At 41.4% G+C, this 26,270-nt stretch overlaps 1 protein-coding gene across 1 annotated transcript in view; it reads left to right on the top strand.

Moving 5' to 3' along the window:
• Window positions 1-256: 256 nt before the first annotated feature.
• The window catches only part of LOC144516642 (vitamin D3 receptor B), a 28,516-nt gene continuing 2,502 nt past the window's right edge, over window positions 257-26,270 (top strand). Inside the window, exons 1-10 of the mRNA XM_078248111.1 lie at window positions 257-848; window positions 1,141-1,213; window positions 12,474-12,621; window positions 14,329-14,459; window positions 15,646-15,842; window positions 18,358-18,457; window positions 20,575-20,755; window positions 23,592-23,743; window positions 25,255-25,371; window positions 25,877-26,270. The exon at window positions 25,877-26,270 is cut by the window's right edge and continues 2,502 nt beyond it. Coding sequence (XP_078104237.1) covers window positions 12,476-12,621; window positions 14,329-14,459; window positions 15,646-15,842; window positions 18,358-18,457; window positions 20,575-20,755; window positions 23,592-23,743; window positions 25,255-25,371; window positions 25,877-26,130 — 1,278 coding nt within the window. The 5' untranslated portion in view covers window positions 257-848; window positions 1,141-1,213; window positions 12,474-12,475 and the 3' untranslated portion in view covers window positions 26,131-26,270. The remainder of the gene's footprint in view (window positions 849-1,140; window positions 1,214-12,473; window positions 12,622-14,328; window positions 14,460-15,645; window positions 15,843-18,357; window positions 18,458-20,574; window positions 20,756-23,591; window positions 23,744-25,254; window positions 25,372-25,876) is intronic.

The following is a 26,270-nucleotide window of genomic DNA, read 5'->3' on the forward strand; positions in this document are numbered from 1 at the left end:
ATACAGGACCTCAACTGGATTATTTCCACCTATTGAGACATCACACGTATCTAATGTTAATGCGGTAACCCCCCACACGGTGTCCATTGATTCAGAGATTAGAGGCAAACGATGTTGCTTTAAACCTCACGCGGTCAAAGTTGTTTACCTCTTCCTTACCTCTGACGTAACGACACACCCCTGTTTGAGGGGGCGGCTCTCCGCCTTATGGACACCGTAGCCGGCCAAACAAAGCCGGTCTGGGCCGAAATGTCACCAACCACAACACGGGAGACATGACGAGCCCACCAGTGATTGGGTACCGGAGGGGCTGGGGGGGAAATCCCTCTTTTCCGTAGAGGTCCTGTAGAGGGGGCGGTGCATAACAAAAAGTAAAGACCATCTATTTGGGTCCTGAAGAAGGAGGGGTATTTCACGTCGGACTACCGTATGTGTGATTGAGTTTTCTTCATGTTGGTGCGTACGTTTGCCCGTCAGTGAAATACAGTTGCGTCTCAGCCATTTTTTCATTGGATGTTCGTTGGCCGTGGTCGCAGATCGATTAATAAGCTGGCTGAACTTGGCGCCGCGTTTTAGGTTTAAAGCAACCAGCTAGCCACGTTGCTAACGTTAGCTACTACAAGCGCTGCTGTGTGAGCCAACGTCTGGAAGGGCGTACGAGTTTGACGTGTTCTCCCCAAGTCTCCTCACATTTTTGAGTTTAGTACAACGCGGTCCTCTCTCCTCAAAGCGAACCCACCCAGTCAACATGGAGGGGACACACTCTGCAAGAGCATGAACACGACGACAAACGGCGACTAAAGAGGATTAAAAGCAACTCGGTCTTGATGGGGAAAAGTTGAGCTGAGGTATGAAACTCGCATGCACAGGAGGAATGCTGGAACCGATATTTGAGTTATTGTAATTTCTGTTGCTCAAGACCACATAAAAACAGGTTTATCACAGTTTAAGTATCTTCTTTTATCAATGTATTTGCCTACATACTTGCCTTACTGCTATATGTGATGATTGCAATTGAGTGTGTATGTTGCTGTTGAAAGTAATTCAGTGTTACATAAACAGAGCAGCTGCAGGTCAGCTACGACGTTATAGGCCCACTCAGTGACTTGCGACATGCCATTTTGCTTTTGTTTTGAACAGGATTAACAACTTGGAATACACTGAAGAACGGTTTCAAGTCTTACTATTGTATAAGGGCATGCAAAAACCTCAGGTGAGACATTTTTCTTTTGCTTTTAAGGCATTCCCCGTATAACGTTAACTTGATAGCTTGCTGTCTTTAAAAAAAAAAAAGATATATAATTTATGTTGCTTTGAAGTTACACATTTTTGCACAGATTTCATGGGATTGTTGCAGTCTCTTGATTTCACAACTATGATACTTTGACATACACACACTCTCATCATACACAAGAAATCTCTGTAAGAATAAGGTAGTATACTCCATGAACTAATCAACATTGCCATTAATACGACTGTAATATTGGAGAATGAAATGAAATTGAAAATGTCAGGTTAATTTAATGTGACCTGTCCATTTGTGACATCTTCTTAAGCCAAAGGCCTGACTTAAAGGGCTGTGTAATGACAAATGCACAACAGAAAAGGAATTTATCAATACAGTCCATTTAGGTATAGGGTGTTTTTCTGTCCAAATGAGAACATTATATCATACAGCTACAGAGTGAAAATTCCCCCCATAAATTATTAATATTACTACTAGCTAGTTAGCCGCTTTTAATATCCGTGAAATATCAACTCACATTTTTATTGTGTTAGCACATGATAAAAAAAGAGAGAATAAGCTGCAGTGATCTGAACTAATCACTGCAGAATTATGCCCTCTTGTCAGGTAACATACATTTAGACCACATAAAGAAATGCTTTTTTTCTAAGAATTATTTATATATCTACACTTATTTATATTTTTACACCTTAACCACTCACTTCCTAGTTGTAGAGAACTGAGCCACTGGTTAATAATTATATAATTAATTACTACAAGCTTCTTGTCTTTCTTGCATCTGAAATGTAAACAGCCTACAGCTCTTCTCTCTCTGCCGCTCACCACTTCAAAGTAAATCTGAGGTGGACCAAATACATCTAATAGCAAGGAGTACATTTATATATTCCTACCTATTTTCCCAATGAGCTCCGTGCTATAATTCTCACACCTATCCATTTCTGTTTATGAACAGTTGGACGCTTGAAAAAAGTAGCAGATAGGATGTTGTTTTTATGTCAGCTGCTGCATCACCTGTTTCGGAAAAATTATCAACAACTCAGTGCACTGCACTTGAGATCAACGGTCACACATGTTCTGAATTTATATCATGTGGAACTATACGAGATAACCATGTTATTTGGGCCAGAACGGGAGATTCTACCCAAATGAGGATAACGTATGCTTCAGCTATTGAATACATTTTGAATTAATTTGTAAGTAGAACTAAGTGTGTACATGTTTATAAAAAGATACAAAATGGGCATGGTTGGTGTCTTTATTGACTTTAACTGTAGCAGGTTGTTCATGGAACTGTGTGCTGTGGTGATGGTACAGTCCATTAGGTCTCCTCTACAGTGAAATACCCTGCCCCCACCCCCCTTTCGTGACTACAGTAATTGGTTGCTTCCTCTCACATGTAACCCTATAGAAAGAGGCTGCTGTACTTAACTGTAAAGACCCTCCTGTATGTACCTCTGTACATGCATGCTGTTTGCCGCATATGTTCAGTTGCCTTTGAGACTAATGAAGTGTTAAGTTCCCCCTAATGTCTTTAGGTCCTCAATTACCTCCCTTGGTTAATGGTTTCTAGGCCAAACACATCACACAGGTAATATTTGTTGTATATGCAGCACAAGCCATGCAGAAAAATATTTTCCTGCAAAGCAAGATATAAGTCACTATATGATATCCAGTACAGTGGATGTATATCCAGATTTCTTTTTAAAATTAATCTCAGTGTATAACTGGATTATGGATGAAATTTTAAATTTTAATTGTTTTCACCTTTTCAACAGCTGTCATTTCTTATAATAATTTTTTCAAAGTATTTCCTGAAAGAGAGACAGCATTTTATGGAGGTTATCTAATTGTGACTTGTGGGCTAACTGCATTTGTACCCACATCACCCACATGTCTGTTGCTGTCCGGTTCTGTCCAGTTGGCTCTCTGTGCTTGAGAATGTGCATTCTCTGTCAAATTCGGCATAGACATAAACAGGACTTTCGGTGTGTGTTGGAGAGGCCCTCTCCCTGTTTCGTCTCTTTCCACTCTCCAGAGTCCAGCAAGGGGCCCAGCATAAGGGGGCAGGCTACCGCCACTGCCTCTCTCTTGCCTTGCAGGCCAGCACTGGGGCCTGGACAGGGGGGAAGTGGTGCAGAGACTATAGCGTTGGACATGGGACATGTGACCCCCCCATCTCTTCCACCCCAGTTTAGCCCATCCTGTGTGGGGCACAGGTCACCTTGTCATGTGCTATTACTGCTGCTGTAACATGCTCCCTGTGATCGTAGGAAAAGAGCATGAGATAGACCCGTAGAGGCTACGTGAGGGAGAATGAGAGAGAGAGAGAGAGAGGAAAGGGAAGGTACAGGACTGGACTAGTCTGCTCAGCCAGTTGTTTAGCTGCATTACAGACTCAGTTTGTCTGCTTTGTTGTTGTTAGGTCCACATTGTCTCTTTTTGTCCATTGTTCTCTTTCTGTTCTCCCCATGTTTTTTTTTTTTTCTTAGGCAATTTCTAAACACAAAGCATAGCCTATTTGAATTTCACTTCTGTCACAAATCCCAGATCATGTTTTCTTTTAATGGTGCCTGTTTTTTTCTTCACTCCCACCTTCCTCCTCCTTTAGATTTCCATTTTTCACCCACCCTTTTTTGCCATTATTGTGGGCCTAAATGTACTTCTATGTGTGAATCACAAGTCCATGTATTTCCATTGTAGCCTAGCTCTCTCTGCAGCCCGGGTCATTCCAGATCTGATATGTTTTGTCTCTTCTGTACTCGTAGTAACCCAGTCCGAGGTATGCAGTAAAACACATCGCCTTACGTTATCTTCTCTCTCTCTCTCTCTCTCTCTCTCTCTCTCTCTCTCTCTCTCTCTCTCTCTCTCTCTCTCTCTCTCTCTTCCCTTTAAGAGAAACTTTTGGCAGCATGGAACAATTTCAGAACCATTTGTGGGATTGCGTCATGTGATGTAGATGGAGGATGCTTATTGGACTGTCAGACAAGGCCTCCTTCTCCCACTCAGGCGTTCCACAGCAATCCCTCTCTTTCCTCCAGTGCTGTTATAAGTCTGGATGTGATTCCGACTCTGACTCTTTGTGTTGGGATGTGGTCTGTAAGCTCATTGCTGACATTCTTGGAACGTGATGCCAGAGGTTTTTTATTTCCCTCTTTCCCCTTTCTCTTCTGCACGTCTGTGTGTAGTTAAAATGATCCCTCTTTGAAATGCTGTCTGGATCCTTCGCTTTACCCACTTTGTTATATCTTGCCCTTTCCTCAATCACATTTCATTTCAACGCCCAGGCACTAATAGTACCACTTAATTAGTTTTGTTAGATGGTGGGTGTTGGTGGACGGTGGGTTTTTATGATCACTTAATATTGACTTTGATGAAAGTTAATCTAACACCTAGGCTGTGGTCCAAATCTTTTTTTCAGCTTAGTTTTCACTTGTGTCTTTTCTGTAAGCAGCAGGGCACTTGACAAAGAAAACCTATGGCCTGTATTTCCTGTTTGGTAATCACATAGTCTGACAACGGAGGAGCTTGAAATGAAATGGCGAGTAGAACAGAAGGAGATAAGCTACCTTATGAGTGGTATTGGACTTCTGCCATGGTCCACATTGGCACCTCCCTGTATGAATATCTCACAGCAACTAAAACTGCAGCAGTAATACACAGATTCACAAATGACCATATTCTAAGGAATGCACTCCTTGTGCAATGTCATCGGCATGAAACGTTACTATTTCTTATATTAGCACTTAACAAGTTTCTACTCTCTGTCCCTCAGGTTCACACCGTCTGTAGTTGAGAATTAATTACCCGCTGATTGACATCTTATGTCAACTAATTAGAAGGTGCAAGTTAGATGTATCCATTTGGGACACTGGGATGCAGATGGTGCAAACTTTGCAAAATTTACACTGATAAATGTGACAGGTTGTGTCATTTCATGCAAAAATTGGTGGGGTATTCCTTCAACTCCACCTGAGTTAAAAGTTGGCCGGATGTTCAGTAATAAATATTTAATCACTGGACTTTTTATGTAGTGTAGGTTAGGTGCAGGTTTTAAAAGATATTCTTTTATATGACAAGGGTGTTTTTTCAGACATGTTGATCTTAATTTAGTCCAGACCACTAGACCATTACTCTTTAGAATTGATGGCCTATCAAATGTTTAATGCTTCTGCAGACAGTGTTGTGTCTTTAAATCCAACCTGGGACCCGTCAGTCCCTGGATTATGAGACACACGCGTGTCATTTCAGCCATGATGTGAATAAATCAAAGGAGGAAAAGATGAGTCACTGCTTCACTGCATGCTAAGTAGCACTTGTTCTGCCTCCGCTATTTTGTTGGGTAAAAAGAAAGGGAAACTCCCTAGACTTTCCTCCAGCTACGCCACCAAAATTAGGGTAATGTCTTTATTTTGCAGCTTTCACCACCCAGTTAAAATGACACGCTAGAGTCAGGTCTGCGGTACTGCGCATAATTACAGCAGGCCTCATCTCTTGCTCATCGACCACTGCCGCTGTGTAACTCAGACTCCCAAACCCCAGGCTTCCAGTACACACCGATTTTCCTTCTTTTTACTCCTCGATTTAGCAGAGTTCATCAATTACTTCTTACGTAAGGGTTATCTGGTTGCGGAGCAAACAGTGCTTATTGTACACTACGTGATCAATTCTTCTCTCAGCTTCTGTCTGTTAAGAATTATGATATTGTCAATACTTGAACTAGAGCTGAAATGATTAATCAGTTAATCGAGAGAAAAAAAGACGAAAAAATGTATTGAATTTTTCGAATTAGCAAAGTCAAATATGCCAAACATTACCTAGTATCAGCTTGTCACTTGTGGGGATTTGCTGTCTTTTTCAGTTTGGTATCATTGTAATTGAATATATTTGGGTATTGGACTGTTGGCCGGACAAAACAAGACATTTGGGCTCCAGGGAATAGTAATTTCCCCCGATTTGTGCCATTGTAAGGTTCAGCTGAGGAAGTTATCATCAGATTAATCCAACATCCTTATAAACCCCCAAAACGGAATAACTGTCCTGGTTTTCATTGTTAATGCTCATTGGGTGAGCAGGGGGGTGTGGTGGCTGTCAATCCATTCTGTGTCTTGAACCTAAAAGTCTTTTAAAGGCTAAAATAGACTTGCATTAAGATTAAATGTATTAATGCCAGTCATTATCATACAGTACATACAATTTAGTTAGCCAACCAACAGATTTTTCATTGTCACGTGGACAAGTGTACAGACACACACAAACGCAAACAAAATCCGCTCCTTGATTTTAAAAAAGGGAGTAAAGCAATACCAACAGAGATAAATCATACTAAAAATGCGATTCTTACATGAATAGCAAACCTTTTTCCTCTGTAACTTCTTAAGATGAGAGGCTGTCAGAAATGAGACATTTATTTATATTTAGCCAGTAATTGAAGTGCTTATAACTGTGTATTTTTAGCCATCTTTTTAGATAACATAATCAGGCTGTTTGTGTTGATTGCTTCTTTCTGGGCCACGGCCGCTCCTCATACTATCCCTTTTGTCACATCCACAACAGCCAGCAGGGTATGCCTTGTGACACAGAAAGCCACTGGGACAAAGAGGTCACCCCTCCCCTACTCGCTGTATCTATGTATATATCCATATCTGTTTTTACTCCATCTCTCCAGCGTCCCCTCCACCCCACCCCTCTCTAGCATGCTTCTCCCGTGCATCCCTCTCTCCTCCTACCCTACTGTAACGGCCTGGCACTTCCTTTCTCTGATTGCAAACCCATTCAGAGGGAAATAGGTGAGAGCTCATCTGAACTGTATGTGTAGTGAGGTGTAATGGACACATAAGAAGCACAGTAAAAACGTGCCTTCCACTGATTTCAGAATCCGATGTTACCATGATAAATATACAAAGCTATCAAATCACTCATGTACAATGGCGCCACTGCTTTTGAAGGAGAGAGAGAGAGAGAGAGAGAGAGAGAACACATTTAATAAATACCCCAGACAACGTAAGAGATTCAAAGCATTTTACCTAAACTAATGTGGCTAATTTGTCTCCTTCAGCTGGTGTAAGCTTATTCCTACTCATACTAGTCATGTGGCTGAGATGAGCTAACTTAATTAACCCTCAGTAGCTCTCCACGCCTCCCATGAATACGTGCAACTATAATTGTCCGTGTTTTATTTTTCTTATCCTTTTAACTATAGCCTTTTGACACAGATATATGTCACAATCAATGGCAACTCCTAATGTGTCAGTCCCTGTTTAAATTAATTAGATGAAGTGGACTCTCAATGACTCAATGACAGTTTTATGTCAAAACAACTGAAAATAAACAAGATCCTAAAGCAATTATACAATTCTATTTAATTTCCAACATTAAGGTTTTCTCGTGCTTTCTTCAAGTTGTGGAATACTTTCCTTTTGTTGGTACCATGTGGGTATTTTTAAAACGAGAATTGAATTGCTTATATTACATGCCACCTTTTCTTTTTTAGTTAACTTACAAAAGCTTGTGTTTCTTGCTTCGGTTTACAAGTTTGATTGACTCACATGTAATTGAAAGAAGACCCATCCTAATGAATGCTTACATGTAAGAAGTTGGTTAAAAAAGTTTGGTTTGAAGGAGAAAATGTGGGAAAAGTAAATGTGATGACCCGGAATAGTAAAACATCCATTCAAACGTGTCAAACCCCTTCTGCAGCATAGTCTCACTGTATCTCTGTATGCTCAGTGTGTTCTTAACATATTTCTGCCAAAAATATGCTGCTCCTTTTTGCAGGGAGCAACAAATCTGTTAACCACCTGAGAAGTTTTTAGATCCAACAGGTTGGAGTTCAACATTAGCTCCAAAAGTTGCTGGACTCCGGAAGTTGCTGAACTAATACAGTCAGTGGCAAGATATAAAAACATTCTATCCTATCACAATGCACTATTGAAAAACACATGGCAGTGATTCTCTAATTGGTAAAGTAGTCTAGTTACCAGAGACTGAAAAGATAAATCAATTAGTTGTCAACTAATAAATTAATCGCCACCTATTTTGATAATCGATTAATTGGTTTGAGTAATCTTTATGAAACATATTCTCTTGTTCCAGCTTCTTAAATGTGACTATTTTCTGGTTTATTCACTCCTCTATGACAGTAAACTGAATGGGCCCTTTTTTAACGATTTAAGCGCACGGCGAAGCGCAGGTGTGTTTAGGGCTGGTGGTTTGGTGGCGGAAAAAAGGGTCCGTGCGCTGGGCGCATGGTTCAAAAGGGTTGTACGTAGTGTCTTCATTAATTCATAGGTGTGTTTTGGGCGTAACATGCAATAAACCAATCAGAGTATCATCTCCCATTCCCTTTAATAGCCAGGCGCGTTTGTACCTTGGCACATTGCTATTATGATGGCGGATTTGCACCGTAATATTTTTATTTGTAATCTTTTGCATGTTTGTGTGCCGCTGCGCTTCAGTGTGTGTGTGTGTGTGTGTGTGTGTGTGTGTGTGTGTGTGTGACAAGCATAGTGTGCGCACGCTGTGCACAAGCCTAGGCGCATTTTACTAATTTGCTGTTAAAATAACAATGAAATGCTGCGCTATTGACTTTAGACCAGGTTTTTGTTGGTCAATGGCGCGATCACTTCCCGCTGCCTCAAGATAGCAATATGCCAAGAATTCACCTGAACACCCTGTAAGACCAGGACGCCCATGGGCGCAAAGATGGGCGCAGGTGCATTTGCTATTTAAACAACGTGGGCGCTGGACGCGAAATTGACAACTGTTTTCGGTCTTAAACTAGTAATGACACTTGGGTTGGGCTTTGCGATGCGCTGCGCCGGGTGCAAGTTATGGCCCAATATCTTTTGAGTTGTGGACAAAACAAGACCTTTGAGAGCGACAGCTTGGGGTTTGGAAAACACTGATCGACATTTTTTTGCCATTTCTTACATTTTATAGACCAAACAACTGATCGCATAATCAAGAAAATAGTTGCAGCCCTACTTGTTACAGTCTACAAGCACACTAATTATATCTGGAGGTGAAAAATGCATACTTAATTGCCTGTAATGGATCAGGACTCAACCCTGTAAGCTTATCAGAAATCAGTGTGGCTGTTTTATCCTTAGGCTTTATGCCAACATATGAGACATGAGTAATATCTCACATTATTACTGAAGTGACCGATTTGATTGATGCTGCCAAAGGAGAGACAATATGTAAACCAGCTAAGAGTGAGACATTCAGTAGAAGCCTAAAGCTCAAAACCTGTTCCCTGGCTTTGCACGCCCGGTCACAGGAATGAGTACAGATCTGGTCTAATAACCTCGTGCATTATTTAGTACTCTCTCAATACTACTGTGCATTTAGTGTAATGGCCTGTCAGCGCTGAATGCAATCACATAGGACTGACATCACTGACCAGTTGATGATATGGTAAGGTAAATGGGTGTTTTTCCTGTTGGTTCACAGTGAGTGATGAGTGTGAATGCCTGGTGGGATTAGTTTGCCTACATGCAGTAGAACAGATTTTATGTTTTACAAAGGGCTGTGTCGTTTATACTGGTCAGTATTATGTAACATTACATTACATGATAGCAATAAAGAGTTTGTCACTATGACCTGTTGGGTCATACTGTAGATGTACTCTGTACTGTATGTTGATTTGTGTCACCTCACCAAATGTCAGCAGGACTCCAGAAGGTCTTGTTTAAAAAATGAACACCAGACTTCCCCCTGTGTGTTCCCCCTGAAGACCCTTACTATGATTTCTGTGTTTGGTCTTACTTAGAATTTGTGTTTTCCCATGAAATCGTTTTTTATTAAAAGGTATAATATGTAGGAGATAGCGCTTACTGTTTGTAAACACAGCATTCAAAGTTGGCCCCTCACCCCAAGAGCCGGAGACAAAAAGAGAGAGAGAGCACAGCGGTGGTCGAGCATGCTTTTTATTTAAATTTTTTTTTTTAACAACACAAAAAACATACAACTCGCAACATGAACACTTTTTTTTTTTTCAAACACCACCACCCCAGCCAAAGGGGTTATTTTCTGATCGTTTCATGGCAGTTACTTTAAACGCACCCAAACATCTGCGAGATAATGCTGCATTTTTGGATTATGAGTGAATGCATATCTTCATTCTTTCTGTGTGGGTCGGTAAAACAGACACACAAGCGAACGACAGCACAAAGCAGCACACTCTTGCAGTTGAGGAATACACAACCCAGATGGAGTCCAAATGCTCTCTGCTGACGTCCATAAACGTCCCGTCCTCACAAAAATAAGAAGAAAATTCAGGCAGAGGGCGGGGTCTCTGCAAATACAGACACCACCACACACTTCTAGTGGGTCATAAGTGATTATTAAGAGGGATTACATTTGTATTGGTCTATACATAGTTGTTTAGGAAAATCTTGCTCTTATGCCTTTTTTATGCAGATTATTTTTTTGGGACTTTTTCCCCTTTATTTTTGAAAGTGGATAGACATGAAGAGAGAGGGGGAGAGAGATGGGGGATGACACGCAGCAAAGGGCAGCAGTTCGGATTCGAACCCTGCGCAGGACTCAGCCAACATGGGGTGAACGCTCTTACTGGGTGAGCTATAGGTTGCCCCCACAATTCATTTTCAGTGCTTTTATACAAACTCCAATTAGCGTCAGCAGGGTTACTTACATTTTGTAGGCTACATGGAGTGTGAGTGCTTGAAATGTAAAACCTGTGGCCATTCATATTACATCACCTTAATGGCAAGTGTTATTGTATAGTAAATAGCCGAAAGGGCTTATCTTGATTACTGCAGCCATCATAGCCTGGTATGTCGTTCTGAGGGACCTTTGACTCATGTGTACCTTACCTCTGCACAGTTGATGTGTGAGACGGTTGGTGGGAGAAGGAAACAAGTTGTGCACTGAGACAATTGGGAAAAACAGGAGAGTTTAGGACACCCTTGCCTATTCTGTCACTGTAGACTAGTTGGTTACTGTAACAAAACATTATGTAGAGAGACAGTAAACTGAGAGCAAATAAAATGTTAACATTTGTCAGGCAGTGTAGATTTAACCCACTACATCTGTTTTTGTTCTGTACAATTTGTGAAATTACCTCTCTGCTTTCAGTTTTCTTTACATCAGCTGGCCGGAGCTCACTGTTTCAGGGTCGTCTGAAGTGATTTCCCATCAACCTATGAGTTTCTCTCATCTCATCTACTATAGAGAGGCCTGCAGCAGTGAGGAATTGGAAAGATCCTCTTGTTTCCTTTCTTCTTTGGATTTAATAAGGACTGCATGTCTAATTGGCCGTGAGCAGAATTTAGTTTAAAGTCCTACTGTTCATATTCACGCTTTTACTCAATATAAAAAAACAAATAAGAATACAGTCGTTACATTTACAGGAGTGTGTAAGACTTTTTAAGCAAACCAGCGGTTTTAATTAGACGTGTCAAAACATTTTAAATTATTTAGTTAGGCCCTTACCGTATTGGCTGTTGATTTGTGAGATTGTATCGTATTGTTTAGTTACCCCCACCCTCCGTTGGCCCTCCATCTCCTTCCTTCATTTGCTTCGCTTTCATTCTGCAGTCGAAGCAAGGAAGAGAATAAGAAAGGAGCTTTGTGAAAAGGACAGTGATTGTTTGTTTATGAGGATTCTAGCCTTGCGGTGACATGCCTTTTTTTTTTTCTTCCTCTCATGAGGCCGTTATAGATACTTGGAGCACTATGTAATCAAATGTAACCCAGAGCCAGCATTTTGGAGTGGAACAAGAGTTTTTCCACTTAAATTGATATAGCTCCAGTTCCTCACCCCTGGACAAAAACGGTGGAGTTTGAGTTCACCTCCAAAGGGGGGACTGGGGACTTGAATATGTCCTGAAGGAAGGGACAATGTTTGGTTGGCATGGAGACAGGTGAAAAGAGATGTGTCTCACCTGTTGTAGAGTTGTTTTTACAGCAACTTTGTAAGAAAAAAACATGACGGTTAAAACATTATCTCATTAAAAATATAATGATAGGTTATTTTAAATGACTTATTTTGTTCTCACATATTTTCCATGAAGTGCAACACTGACTGAACAGATTATAATTTAAGAAAATATTCTTAAATTTACTGCAGATGTTGGAGGTTAATGTTTTTTTCTTATTGAGTTATTGAGCAAGTGAACAGTTTGTTTAATCAGGAGCTGATTTTGTTTGTCTTTCTCTCTCTCTCTCTCTCTTATTTTTCTCCATTTGCCCTCTCTTTGTTTAGTGATGGAGTCAACAGTTGTGAGTACGTCCACTCTGGCCCCTGATGAGTTTGATAGAAACGTGCCGCGGATCTGTGGCGTGTGTGGTGACAAAGCCACCGGCTTCCACTTCAATGCCATGACCTGTGAGGGTTGCAAAGGTTTTTTCAGGTACACAAATGCAAATGTTAGGTCACAGTTCCATTGTAAAGCAGACACAAATTGACAATTTCAATGTACACACACACACACACACACACACACACACTAGAGTAGGCATTGTGTTGCAGCACAATTGCTCATATCACCCTGATGAAAACAAAGCGATGCATATTGACTGACAAGTTATTGACACATGTACACAATGGCTTACAAACACAGGTCTGAACTCCTATATAATGGCCACACAACTAAGGGTGTCACAATTTCGATTTTAATTCGAAATCGACCGAAATTAAGTCACAATCTCGAACTTCGAATAAAGAAAATGGAATTGTCGATGCTGCCACGCCCCGATGTCACGTCCGGTCGGCTTGCCAAGCGAAAAAAAAAAAACACAAACGTGTTGAAGTGCTGCAACCGTTCTCTTCATCCCTATCAAAACCCACAAACAAAAAAGAACAGTCAGGTTCCCTGCGGGACACCAAAAACCAAAGACACTGTGTCAGTATATGTTCAACTGTTCGGAAATAGTTTGTTAAGACACTTACTTGTTCAGAGAAGACTATGGACATGGCTGTTTTATTGTTTTTGTTTGTTTTGTTGTGAACTTGAATGGCATCTTCTGTGAAGAAGACTGCAGTTACAGATGGCAACTAGATGGCAGGTTATTTAGTTTAAGTTTCCAATTGACTGAAGATATAAGTTATTGTTACATTATGTTGTTGATAAATGTTTTAAATTTGACAATGTAGTGTGGTACATTGTGAACAAAGGTCAGATATTATATTGCATAAAAGTCTAGTCTAAAAATGGCATAGCAACCTGTGCTAAAAAAAAAAAGAAGACTTCGATCGAGAATCGAACCGTGACCTTAGAATCGAAAATGTAATTGAATCGAGCATTTGGAGAATCGTGACAGCCCTAACACACACACACACACACACACACACACACACACACACACACACACTCACTATAATTACCACCCACAGTTGCATAAGAACACACACAAAACCACTGACAACATCAGAGTAATGCCCAGCAGCAGGTAGAGAATACAAATGAGCTCCTTCCTATTCCTAATGACTTGGCTGATGCCTGCCCATTGATACACACATGAGTTTCCAATTTAATTAAAGACAAAACTAGAGCAAGGCATGATTGCGTGTGTGCATGTTTGTGTGTGTGATGTATCTGCCCATTTACGCCTGTTCCTCTCAGCAGTGTTGATGTTTAAAGGGAGAGGATGAAAAAGAAGGATGTTTAATAATCTCCTTCCTCGTCTCTCAGCTGGCCCTTGTTTGAACTCTTACCAAGCATGCTTATCTGTGCGTTTTTGCACACATCTGTGTATAAATGATCATATGTACCGTCCGTCACTGACTAAATCACTATGCTTTGCGTCACTGTTTGGCAAGACTCTTTTACCCTGGGTTTCCTTGGCACTCATCCATATTTATGCTGTCTTGAAGTCCAAAAATATTCATCCAGTGCTATTATGGCTTTTATTTGTGCACAGCACTGTCAAAGGTGCCACAGTGCTAGATTTATTAAATGCAATTGATTTGCCCTCGTATCAACATTCAGATTCAAATTCTCAATAACTTCAGTGAGTTCTTTGAAGTGTGTGTGTGTGTGTGTGTGTGTGTGTGTGTGTGTGTATATACACTGATAAATGTGTGTGTATTTTAATAGAAATGAATACAATTTATTTAGGCGCAGTATGAAGCGCAAGGCCGCCTTCACATGTCCCTTTAACGGCAGTTGCACCATCACCAAGGACAACAGGCGCCACTGCCAGGCATGCCGACTCAAACGCTGTGTGGACATTGGCATGATGAAAGAGTGTAAGTATTGACAGGTGACCCATATGTCTTCAGGGCAATACTCTTTAGCGTTACACCTTGTGATTTACTGCATGTATTCAAATAGGGAGTAACCCTTTTGGTTTTTTGCATGGTACTTACAATAAATAAATGATTATATTTATTAGTTTAACGTTTTTTACAGTTTTGTGGTTGCCCAACACTGTTGAAAGTGGATCAAAACTATTTGCTGGAGTCATCCAAGACAACCTTCCCACGTAGACAAATTAGACATTAATATTCAATACTGCATATAAATTACATTCAATCTTGTTAATTTTTTTTTTTTTTAAATTGACACAACTTCTGTTTGCAGTTTTGGGGGCCTACTGTCCCTCTTGTTTTATTATGTAATATTTACTGGGGTCAAGTATCTCTGGGTCTTTGCCCCCATTAGAGTGTTGACATGTTCTATTTGAAATAGAGAGCCTCCCCACATTGTGTATAGAGTAAGTATACTCTATCTGAAGTTTAAACACCTGCTGAATGTTCAATCTAACGAGGCCTCCTCTTTCCACACAGTCTTGTTTATTTTCATGGTCTGTAAATAGCAGGTACATTTTTTTTTCTTTATCTTGTTTTCTCCCGATATATCCGGATATTGTCCCCAGGCCTCTCTCTTCCAGCTGAATGTTCTTTCCCTGAGTGGTTGTGGGAGACACTGCGATTTACTGTACGTGGAGAGGAGCCAGTGGCATTGCTGTTGCAAAAACAGCAGCATGTTGTTGTGACCCCGCTCCCTCTCTTTCTCTCTCTCGCTCTCTCGCTAGTTCGCGCTCTCTGTCTCTGTGAGCTAATTCAGTGGCTAGAACAAGGAGCAAATGGAACAAAGACAATGCATTCACTTGTTCATTGCAGCAGGGGTCTCCATATGGACCCGTCCCCTCCCATTCGCTTTCTCCAGAGAATAACAACTCCCCCCCCTCCACCACCCAACACCACATTGGCATAGCTGTCATCACAATGTAAAACACAAGTACTGAAAAGCTTTAAAAGTGGTGTACCTTCAAGCAATTTTGATGATATACAGTACCTGTGTTCAGTTATATCTTACTTAATTAATTAATGTTTTCCAATGTTTAGTTTACCTTTTTTGTGCATTCCATGTCATATATGGTTATATCATATATAAAAACACTTTCTCCCTTTTTGATACTTGCACCCTCAGTCATTCTGACAGATGAGGAAGTACAGAGGAAGAAGGACCTGATTCAAAGGAGGAAGGATGAGGAAGCACAGCGTGAAGCGGAGAAGGAGGCGCGGCGGCCCCGGCTCAGTGACGAACAGAGTCAGGTCATCGCCACGCTGGTGGAGGCCCACCACAAAACATATGACGACTCCTACTCTGACTTCTGCCGCTTCAGGGTTTGTGACTTTATACAGTTATCTTCATCATCATGTCAACATTTTGCAGTCAGATTTATTTTAATTCACACATTTCGTGGGACTTAAAACAGAATAGAAGTCTGTCTGATATTGGGCCCTATTTTAACGATCTAAGCATACGGCGTGAAGCGCCTGGTGCAGGTGCGTTTAGGGCGTGTACGAATCCACTTTTGCTAGTTTAACGACAGTTCAAAAGGGTTGTACTTAGTGTCTTAATTAATCATAGGTGTGTTTTGGGCATAACATGCAATAAACCAATCAGACTGTCCTCTCCCATTCCCTTTAAAAGCCAGGCACGTTTGTACCATGGCCCATTGCTATTATGATGGCGGATTTGCTAAGAAGGAAGGAGAGATTTTCAGGAGAAGAAACTGATCTGCTCGTGCATGAAGTGAAAGCGCGCAAGCAGATTATATCATACTATTTCACATTGTAATATTTTTAGTTTTTTTATCTTTTGCATATTTGTGTGCGGCTGCACGTCCCTGTGTGTGTAACAAGCATAGTGTGTGCACGAGCCTAGTCGCATTTTACTAATTCATCCATCCATCCATCCTCATCTGCTTATCCGGGGTCGGGTCACGGGGGCAGCAGCTCCAGCAGGGGACCCCAAACTTCCCTTTCCCGAGCCACATTAACCAGCTCCGACTGGGGCATCCCGGGGCGTTCCCAGGTCAGGTTAGAGATATAATCCCTCCACCTAGTCCTGGGTCTCCCCCGAGGCCTCCTCCCAGCTGGACATGCCTGGAACACCTCCCTAGGGAGGCGCCCAGGGGGCATCCTTACCAGATGCCCGAACCACCTCAACTGGCTCCTTTCGACGCAAAGGAGCAGCGGCTCTACTCCGAGCTCCTCACGGATGACTGAGCTTCTCAACCTATCTCTAAGGGAGACACCAGCCACCCTCCTGAGGAAACCCATTTTGGCCGCTTGTACCCTGGATCTCGTTCTTTCGGTCATGACCCAACCTTCATGACCATAGGTGAGGGTAGGCACGAAAACTGACCGGTAGATCGAGAGCTTTCCCGGTGTGATAAATTGAATGTAATACCGCCCCCGCTGCGCCGATTCTCCGACCAATCTCCTGCTCCATTGTCCCCTCACTCGTGAGCAAGACCCCAAGGTGTTTGAACTCCTTCACTTGGGGTAAGGACTCATTCCCTACCTGGAGAAGGCACTCCATCGGTTTCCTGGTGAGAACCATGGCCTCAGATTTAGAGGCGCTGATCCTCATCCCAACCGCTTCACACTCTGCTGCAAACCGATCCAGTGAGTGCTCAAGGTCACAGGCCGATGATGCCTTCAGGACAACATCATCTGCAAAGAGCAGCGATGAGATTCCCAGCCCACCGAACTGCAACCCCTCCCCACCTCGACTACACCTCGATATCCTGTCCATAAATATTACAAACAGGATTGGTGACAAAGTGCAGCCCTGGCGGAGGCCAACCCTCACCTGAAACGAGTCTGACTTACTGCAGAGAACCTGGACGCAGCTCTCGCTTTGGTCGTACAGAGATTGGATGGCCCTGAGAAGGGACCCCCTCACCCCATACTCCCGCAGCACCTCCCACAGTATCTCCCGGGGGACCCGGTCATACACCTTCTCCAGATCCACAAAACACATGTAGACCGGATGGGCATACTCCCAGGATCTTTGCGAGAGTGAAGATCTGGTCCGTAGTTCCACGACCAGGACGGAATCCACATTATTACTAATGCACTGTTAAAATTGCAATGAAATGCTGCGTTATTGACGTTAGACCAGGTTTTTTGTTGGTCAATGGCGCGATCACCGTCCGCTGCCTCAAGATTAAAATACGCCAAGAATGCACCTGAACACACCTCCCTGTAAGACCAGCACACCCATGGGCGCACAGATGGGCGCAGGTGCATTTGCTATTTAAACAACGTGGACGGGACGGGAAATTAAAAAACTGCGTCAATCTTAAACTAGCAAAGACACTTGCGCAGGGCATTAGATAGGGCCCATTATGATAGTGTTAAATTGACGGAACAGTTCTAGCTCTGTTAGACCAGTATTATGCTGCTTTTTAAGGATCTTTACACTTCCTGCATTAACCAGCATTTCAGTGTTGTTGATTCCTCACATCAGAATTTCCTTCTGCTTCAGCCTGTCAAAAGTCATGCTTTGTATTGTTTACACATAAATCTTAAACCCAGTGGTCCATTTCTCCTCCAAAACTCTGTGTTGAATCCCCCTTAAACACCTCTGTCCTTTCAGACATCTAACCTGTAATTCATCCTACACAAAATATACTTACAGTATATACTCAAGTCCAGTAATTTTAACCCCATTGTTTTCAGCAGATATTCAACAAAACTGCATATTCTGTATTTTTTAATGAGAATCAGAATTATGAACACAAAATTATTGGCCGTATGTTAACGGAGATTGTGAAAGAAGACACATTTTTATTTTTGGTGACTAGACTTATTTAAAAATCCTCCGGTGTCTTTTTCTGCTGTCTAGCCTCCTGTGCGCGAGGGCCCAGTGACGCGTAGCGCCAGTAGAGCAGCCTCTCTCCACTCTCTGTCTGATGCCTCCTCTGACTCCTTCAGTCACTCTCCAGGTAAGAGACACACACTACTGATTTGACTTCAGTCAAATCAAGTGAAAACACTGACTCGGGTTACAATGATACTAGTCTGTCCTGCACACTTGCCCTTATGTAGGAATCATCTAGAAACACATTTTATATTGAAACAAGGTGGGATAAGGTGTGTTTTGTAGGCCTGTAACAATTATTAAATAATTGTCTAACTGCAATTTCTTTTTACATAATCAGGGTTATTTTGTATAACTGCAGTTAAAGCATTAGCGCATTTATTTTAATGAGATTGGTCACACCATTGTTTGGATCCATCAAACGCGTTTGCAATACTGGCGAAGCATCACATAACAGTAACGTGAGCTAGCCTATGATGTTATGGATTCCTACCAGAGGACGCCCCAACTGCAGTTGCAAGTCCAGTCGGTGTTCGAACGTTAAAAATCCACCGAAGCACCTTTACATGTGTTTAAGTAATGTAGTTAGTCCGTCTGTGGTGTTTAATCTTCTATGGTGCTTTGTTTAATTAGTAACGTTACCGTAAATGATGACTCTGTAGCGGAAATGGCCGTCATTCATTAAAGGTCCCATGGCATGAAAATTTCACTTTATGATGTTTTTTAACATTAATATGAGTTCCCCCAGCCTGCCTATGGTCCCCCAGTGGCTAGAAATGGCGATAGGTGTAAACCGAGCCCTTGGTATCCTGCTCTGCCTTTGAGAAAATGAAAGCTCAGATGGGCCGATCTGGAATCTGCCCTTTTATGTCGTCATGAGGGGAAAGGTTACCTCCCCTTTCTCTGCTTTGCCCACAGCTGCCCAGAGAATTTGGCCCACCCATGAGGAAATAGAGCTACAACCGTGGCCGCAAGTTGGTCAAGCCCACACCCCCCACCCTCCTTTTTGCCCCGCCTCTCTCCTCCTCAATAGCATTTAAAGCTACAGACACAGAAATGGCACATACTAAGGAAAGCTCATTGTGGGACTGGCTCTAGTGGCTGTAATTCTGCACCAAGGCTGAATTTCGGGAAAGAGACTTCAGATACAGTATTAGTGGACCACTAAGGCCTATATAAAAGCATCCAAAAAACAGCATGTCATAGGACCTTTAACATTATGCTAACGTGGTTCCACGGGGATTTGTGCTTTTATTTTTCTAATCTGGACAGAACAACTTGTTTGCTAACTTTTGCTAAGGTCCTAAGGGGTATGACTGTTAGCCATGTTAGCGGCAGCTGTCACTTGTTGCCATAGCAACTCCAAACATCCTGGGCTGTAGTAGAAGAAATTTAACACGCTCTGTTTTCTGTTTATGATTAATGTTTTTTTTTTTTTTATTGATGGGAATAAATGTTCTGTTTTGTTCATTTAAGCAAAAATGACAATGTTTTATGATAATAGAGAGGCGTGGTTTACTTCGTAGGCTGTGAACCTGCGTATCTGGGTCACATAACAAAAGATATATCCTGGGATTCATTTAAACTTTAATTTGTTTGAAAAGGAAATAAATAAATAAAGAATGGATTATTATTTATGAGACTATTAATCCACCAGCAAAATTTGGAATTGTTACAGGCCTAGTGTTTTGTAAAAATATTATCAAGAGTTAATACTTGACGTAAGATGGCAATTTCTTCCAGTTCAGCTGTTTGCATGTTGGCATATATAATCTCTTACGCCCCTTTACTGAGAATCCAGTGGAAATTCTGTAAATGACCTGTTCCCCCCCCCCAGACACCTGACTCCTACTAGTAAACATCAGTTCATTAATGCATCTGCCACTAATGGAGCGAACACAGCAAGGAACACGGTGCCATGGCCCACCGCCAACACTCAGCAGAGACAAATGACTCAAAACAACCCCAGCAAGCTCTGCATGCTTCACATGTTGTCGTAGCTGTCATCTCACTCCTGCTGACCTGACGCTTGTGTATTTTCAGATGATCCTTTTCATCAACAAGGCCCTCTCTTTTCCATGATTTCTTTCGGTTCTCTCAGCACAGAGTGGTTCAGCAGACTGTGTGTCTATGCATGGAGGAATAGTGACATTGTCATGCTTTGTGTGTGACCACTTTTCTCTCCCTTCTCTCTCCTCTTGCCTCCTCTCTGCTTTGCTGTCTTCTTCTTGCTCACTGCAGAGTCGGTAGAGACAAAAATGAACTTCAACAACCTGCTGATGATGTACCATGAGCAGGGCAGCAGCCCTGACTCCAGCGAGGAGGAGGGCTCCAGCTTCTCCATGCTGCCCCACCTGGCTGACCTGGTCTCCTATAGCATACAGAAAGTCATTGGCTTTGCCAAGATGATCCCTGGGTTCAGGTATGTGTATGTGTGTGTGTGTCTCACAGGTTGGTCGTAAGAGGGCTTCAACCAATTGGGATAGGTTAACAACTGATGAGGAAAAAAACATGCATCATCTAGAAAATTTGACTCCTAAGCTGGCAAAAAATATTGTCTTTCCAAATTTACAATGGCCAAATAAGATGGCAAGAAAACATGTTAGCAGAAATAATGACTTGCTAATTTAGTCTTGGGCTGTACTGTTTTGCATATTTACTGTGACATAAAGATAGAGGAGAGGGTCTTTGGACTTTCTGTTGATCTGATTTTCTTTGTTGATTTTCTGTTTACATATACTGTAGAATAGACCGCTCAACTAAACACATATTGTTGTATGGCAAAGGTAATCTTTGTGTGAACAAAGACGTATGGTAGGGCTGCACAATAAATAGTTTTTATATCATCATCGTAATATCAACTTGCGCAATAAACACATTGCCAAAAACGCTCTTTGGATAGTTGAGAGGCTCTGTAGAAAACTGCACTTTTTAATGTAACTTTCATTCTCTTTTTTATTGGTGCCTTTTGTGTTCAGTTTAATATTCAATTTGTTAAATTTAAAAAAAAGTGGGAAATAATTTCCTTTCAGTTTTTTTAATTCAACAAGCAATTTGTTGTATTTTAGCAGTATACGGAAAGCAGCAGAAAGGCAGAACTACTTTATAATTTATTGATAGTAAATTAAATTATTGTGGTGCTATTCAACAATACAATTTTCAGACCTCATGTATTTTGTATTTACACGTCTCTGAGTGACTCTTTACCTAAATGTGCGTCGAAGACTTTGTACACCTACTTGTTTTTCTGCCTGATTAGTCGATATTGTGCCGCAGTGATGGCTGTGGTCTAAAGGCCATAGATTACTGAGACTGTATATTACAGATAGCTAACACATTGTGGAAAATCTTTTTATGTTGGTGATCCTTCACTGAATGAGGTTACATATTTGCCACATCATGTTGGGGTGAAGTTCAGCCCTTTACGTGTGTTAGTAGGTGGTTGTCTAACCTTTTAGAGCAAGAGTATTTAATTCAAATTCAAAGAGGTCTAGTTAGAGAAAATCTCCTCAAGCAAAGGTCCAGAACACCATATGTCTAACTTGCATTATAATTTAGTGCCATAAATATTAAAATTGTATCAACGTGGGATGTAGTCAATAACTGACCAAGTTTAGAAAAAAAGAAAGCAAACAATTCAATAATATTTCAACAATATTTATTGTCAGTTTTTACATTGAACTGCAGGCATTATAAATGGAGATGAGATGACGGAACGGGAGCAGTAACAGTTCTTATAATACATCCATGAATGGGAGTGGATGGCTAGCAGAAACAAAGCTTCTTGAGCAGGAATGGATAAATAAAAGGGTCTTCTGAATAGCAGGTTGCGTTTTAAAGCCCTTCCAGATGGTTCTCTCCATAAGACTAAAGTTATTTGCACGTACTGTCGATGTGAATTGAGTTACCAGTGAAGTAGTCGAGTCTCAAATACCACTTGAGCATTTAAAACCTTTTTATAAATCCCTTTTTAAAGTACATTTAGAACAGATAAAGAAATGTGTGATTAATCTGCGATTAATCCAGAGTTAACTAGGACATCATGCAATTAATCGCGATTCAAAATTGTAATCTATTGACAGCCCTAATCTCAACACATCTTAACAATTGAACAGCTGCAAAATCTACTTTTCTCTTTCTTTCCCTTTTATAGATCCCATTCCTCCACGTGTTCAGTGAGAGAAATAGACTGTGAGTTTCCTGGGCTGCTAAACCAGTTCAGTAAAGGCTAGAAAAGCTGCGCTGGTTAGAAAAGAAACGCTCTGTCAAAAATGTGATGAATCTCAATTGATCGGTTATAGTTCTGGGTCCGAACTGGATGGCATCTGGGTCCGGACCACAATCCACCTATAAGTGGCTTTGGCTTTAGAGGAAGAAAGTTTGAATGGCACAAGGTCGATTCTTAAGAGATGCAAAAGGAGAATGCAATATCACCTTTAAAATAGAACTAGAAAATAGGAACTGTGGAAGACACAAGCCAGCACGTTATTTGTAACTGTAAAGGCAAAATAACAATAGCTGCCCAAGGCTTTTTCATTGTTTCTGTCCCACCTTCCTCACATTGCAATTGCGGCCTTTCAGCGCGTTTTGTCTCTCAGCGTGTTGACAGGGACAAACACTCAGTGTCTCGGGGGTCACCCCAAAGTCAATGCTAAAACGAGTCGGGGCCTGTTTTTCCTGAAAGTTGTTGTTCACACTGGCAGTGAGTGATGGATGCGGTCGGATTACCTTTGGAATGTTTGTCCACTTATGAGCTGCTCGCTAAGCCCTGAAAAACACCCCAGGCCTCCCCTGAAGATCTGCAGCTTTCAGCTCATGTCTCCTGCTAGTTCAGTAGTTTCATTTAATAAACATTTAAAGATCTTTCATAACATTACTACATTTACTGTGAAAGTCACGGCGCTTAAAACGGCATCAGTATGATTTATGTTTATCAAATGAGTTATCCATACACAGGGACCCATCACAGCAGGAGGAAGCAAACAGAAAGCCATATTGTGGATGGTTTTGTCTTCCTGCACAGCATACTTCTGATAAACTTTGAAGAATGTGACTGACGTTGAACCTGTAGTCGGTAAACCGTTGATAAACAAAATCCTTTTACATGAAATATACAACTGATGAACTGACGTGTACACACCGAAAGGGAATGTACTTGGTTTGAATTTTTACGTGGTTACCTGTTGCTGTATCACTTTGCTTTCAAATTAAACATGAATGTGGTTCACTAACTTAGTAAGTGATATCTTTCCCTGCAGGGAGCTGACTGCAGAGGACCAGATTGCCCTGCTTAAGTCCAGCGCCATTGAGGTGATCATGCTGCGCTCAAATCAGAGCTTCAACCTGGAAGACATGTCCTGGAGCTGTGGCGGGCCTGACTTTAAATACCAGATCAGTGATGTTACCAAAGGTCAGTGTCATCTTGGCCACGTGTACAGTCTGACTGCCGTGAAAATTAGCTAGTGTGTATGCATGTGCATGCTCGTCAACCCATTTTGCTCAGCTAGCAGATAGCTGAAGAAAAGACGCACATGTCACACATTAACACTTCTATTCAGAGCTCGAAGGAAGCAGTCCAGCAGTAAGATAGTGACAGGATCATTAGCGTGGGAGTACAGAAAAGGTTGCTGACGGTTTGCCTCTGTACATACCCCACAAGATGATGCACATGATGCTAATACACATTTTTCTGCTAAACCAGTCTTACATATTCGCAGAGCCTCCTGGGGGCAAGGCTTTAATTTGCCTTTCACACAAGACCCCTCTCTCTGGGATTAACCAAAGAATGTCACTCCTGACCTGCTCACCAAACAAAACAACCACTGTCTGGGCCAGGAGAAGCAGCTCTGTTGTGCTCTTCTTAAAATCTCACTAAATAGTTGACATGAACATGACTAGAATGCAGATGTTTTTTTTTCTTATGCAGTAATTAATAGTATACAAATATACAAAAAAAAGTTTAACTCTCTTCTACATGGTACTTCAAATGAATTCTGCCTCTTGTTTCACAGTTCATTAGTAATTTTGTAATGTAACATAGTCATATTTATTGCTGTGTATCATTAAAAATGTCCAATACAATACCTTTTTTTTCTATACCTATCAAAGTGATACTTTTCAATACTTGGTAAACACATTTTTTCCAAAAAAAACCCATTTTAAACCCAACTTTAAAAAAAAATAAAAAAAAATGAATATTTAAAGGCAACATGAGTAGGATTTTCTTAAAAACAATGTATAGACACAGAAAAATAAAATTTAATTTTGGTGTGTTTGCGACATTTCTGGGTGTCAGTTTTTTGGGAACTGGTGTATAGCCGCCAGCCACAGTGCACAGGGTGTGAAGGCTGGACTCTAAAAAAAGGAATAAACATATCATAAGCACACATCCAATAGGAAGCTATGAAAATGGCGGACACATCGCTTGAAAATACGCAAATATAGTGAGGTGAAACGCCAAGCGGAAAAAGCTCATACCAAAGCTTTTTGGGGTTGGGGTTTAGAATTTTTTTTTTTTTTTTTTTTACAAAAAATGTAATCCTCTAAAAAACATGGCTCTGAAATAGTCCATGCTACAGACACAATTTAGTCAATACTCAGAAAGCATTAAGGTTTAATTCACAGCCCCTAACATGAAATTAAGGTACAGTCGTGATAATCATTGAAAAAATGTGATCAGTATTTGTATGGCTACTTATTTATGTATCTACATAACCCCCCCCCCAAGAAATGGCATGTACACCAATCCAACTTTGCTGATTAAAAGATATTCTCAACTGGTAGTTCTTAGTGAAAACAAACTTGAGAATGCACAGCATGGAAGACATGCAACATTCCCTGGAGGGCCTTTCTTCTATGATATAGTATGGAGGTGATTCTATGTGCTGCACGGACGGTAATGATGTGTTGCATTCTCTGTAGCGGGCCACACTCTGGAGCTGTTGGAGCCACTGGTGAAGTTCCAGGTGGGCTTAAAGAAGCTCAACCTGCAGGAGGAGGAACATGTGCTGCTGATGGCCATCTGCTTGCTTTCTCCAGGTACCGTAGGTCTGACTGCGTGGAGGAAGGAACCTATAGAGGGTCATGATGAATTGTTTATGAGTGATCTTGTTTGCCTCTTTTTCTAATTGAGAATATATTCATTATGGCTTTTATTTTAGAAAAAAAAAAAATCTAATGAGAGAGAGAGAGAGAGAGAGAGAGAATGAATTATACATGTATAGTTGTGTATATTTGCATTCCTGTGTGTGTATATAAGGCACCTCATTATTCATTAGATGTGCGCTCCCTGATCTATGATTAGCAAGCCACCTGACCCGAACAGTAGAAACACAAAGAACATGCAATTATATGTTTATTTACATTTGAACTTCTAAGATTGTTTTGTGGGATAAATACTATTATAAATATTATAAATAAACAACAAACATTTCGATGCTCAGTTTTGCTCAATGATGTTTAAATTTTACAGTTCATTTTGGTTGCTTTTTAGCTTGTGTAACAACCATAAATATCTTAAGAGTCTCCTCTCCCCCTCCCACAGACCGCCCAGGTGTGCAGGATCACGCACGGATCGAAGCCCTCCAAGACCGTCTGTCAGAGACCCTGCAGGCCTACATCCAGCTTCGCCACCCAGGGGGACAGCTGCTTTATGCCAAGATGATCCAGAAGCTGGCCGACCTGCGCAGCCTCAACGAAGAGCACTCCAAACAGTACCGCTCGCTCTCCTTTCAGCCGGAGCACAGCATGCAGCTCACTCCGCTCGTGTTGGAGGTGTTTGGCAGCGAGGTCTCCTAGAACCTCTGAACCACCTCAATGAGGAAAAATGGAGGGAGGGAGCTGAGGATGTGCTGGATGGGACTTAATGGAGGTGTGTGTGTGTGTGTGTGTGTGTGTGTGTGTGTGTGTGTGTGTGTGTGTGTGTGTGTGTGTGTGTG

This window comes from Sander vitreus, chromosome 4, assembly GCF_031162955.1.
Source record: "Sander vitreus isolate 19-12246 chromosome 4, sanVit1, whole genome shotgun sequence".
Taxonomy (NCBI): Eukaryota; Metazoa; Chordata; class Actinopteri; order Perciformes; family Percidae; genus Sander; species Sander vitreus.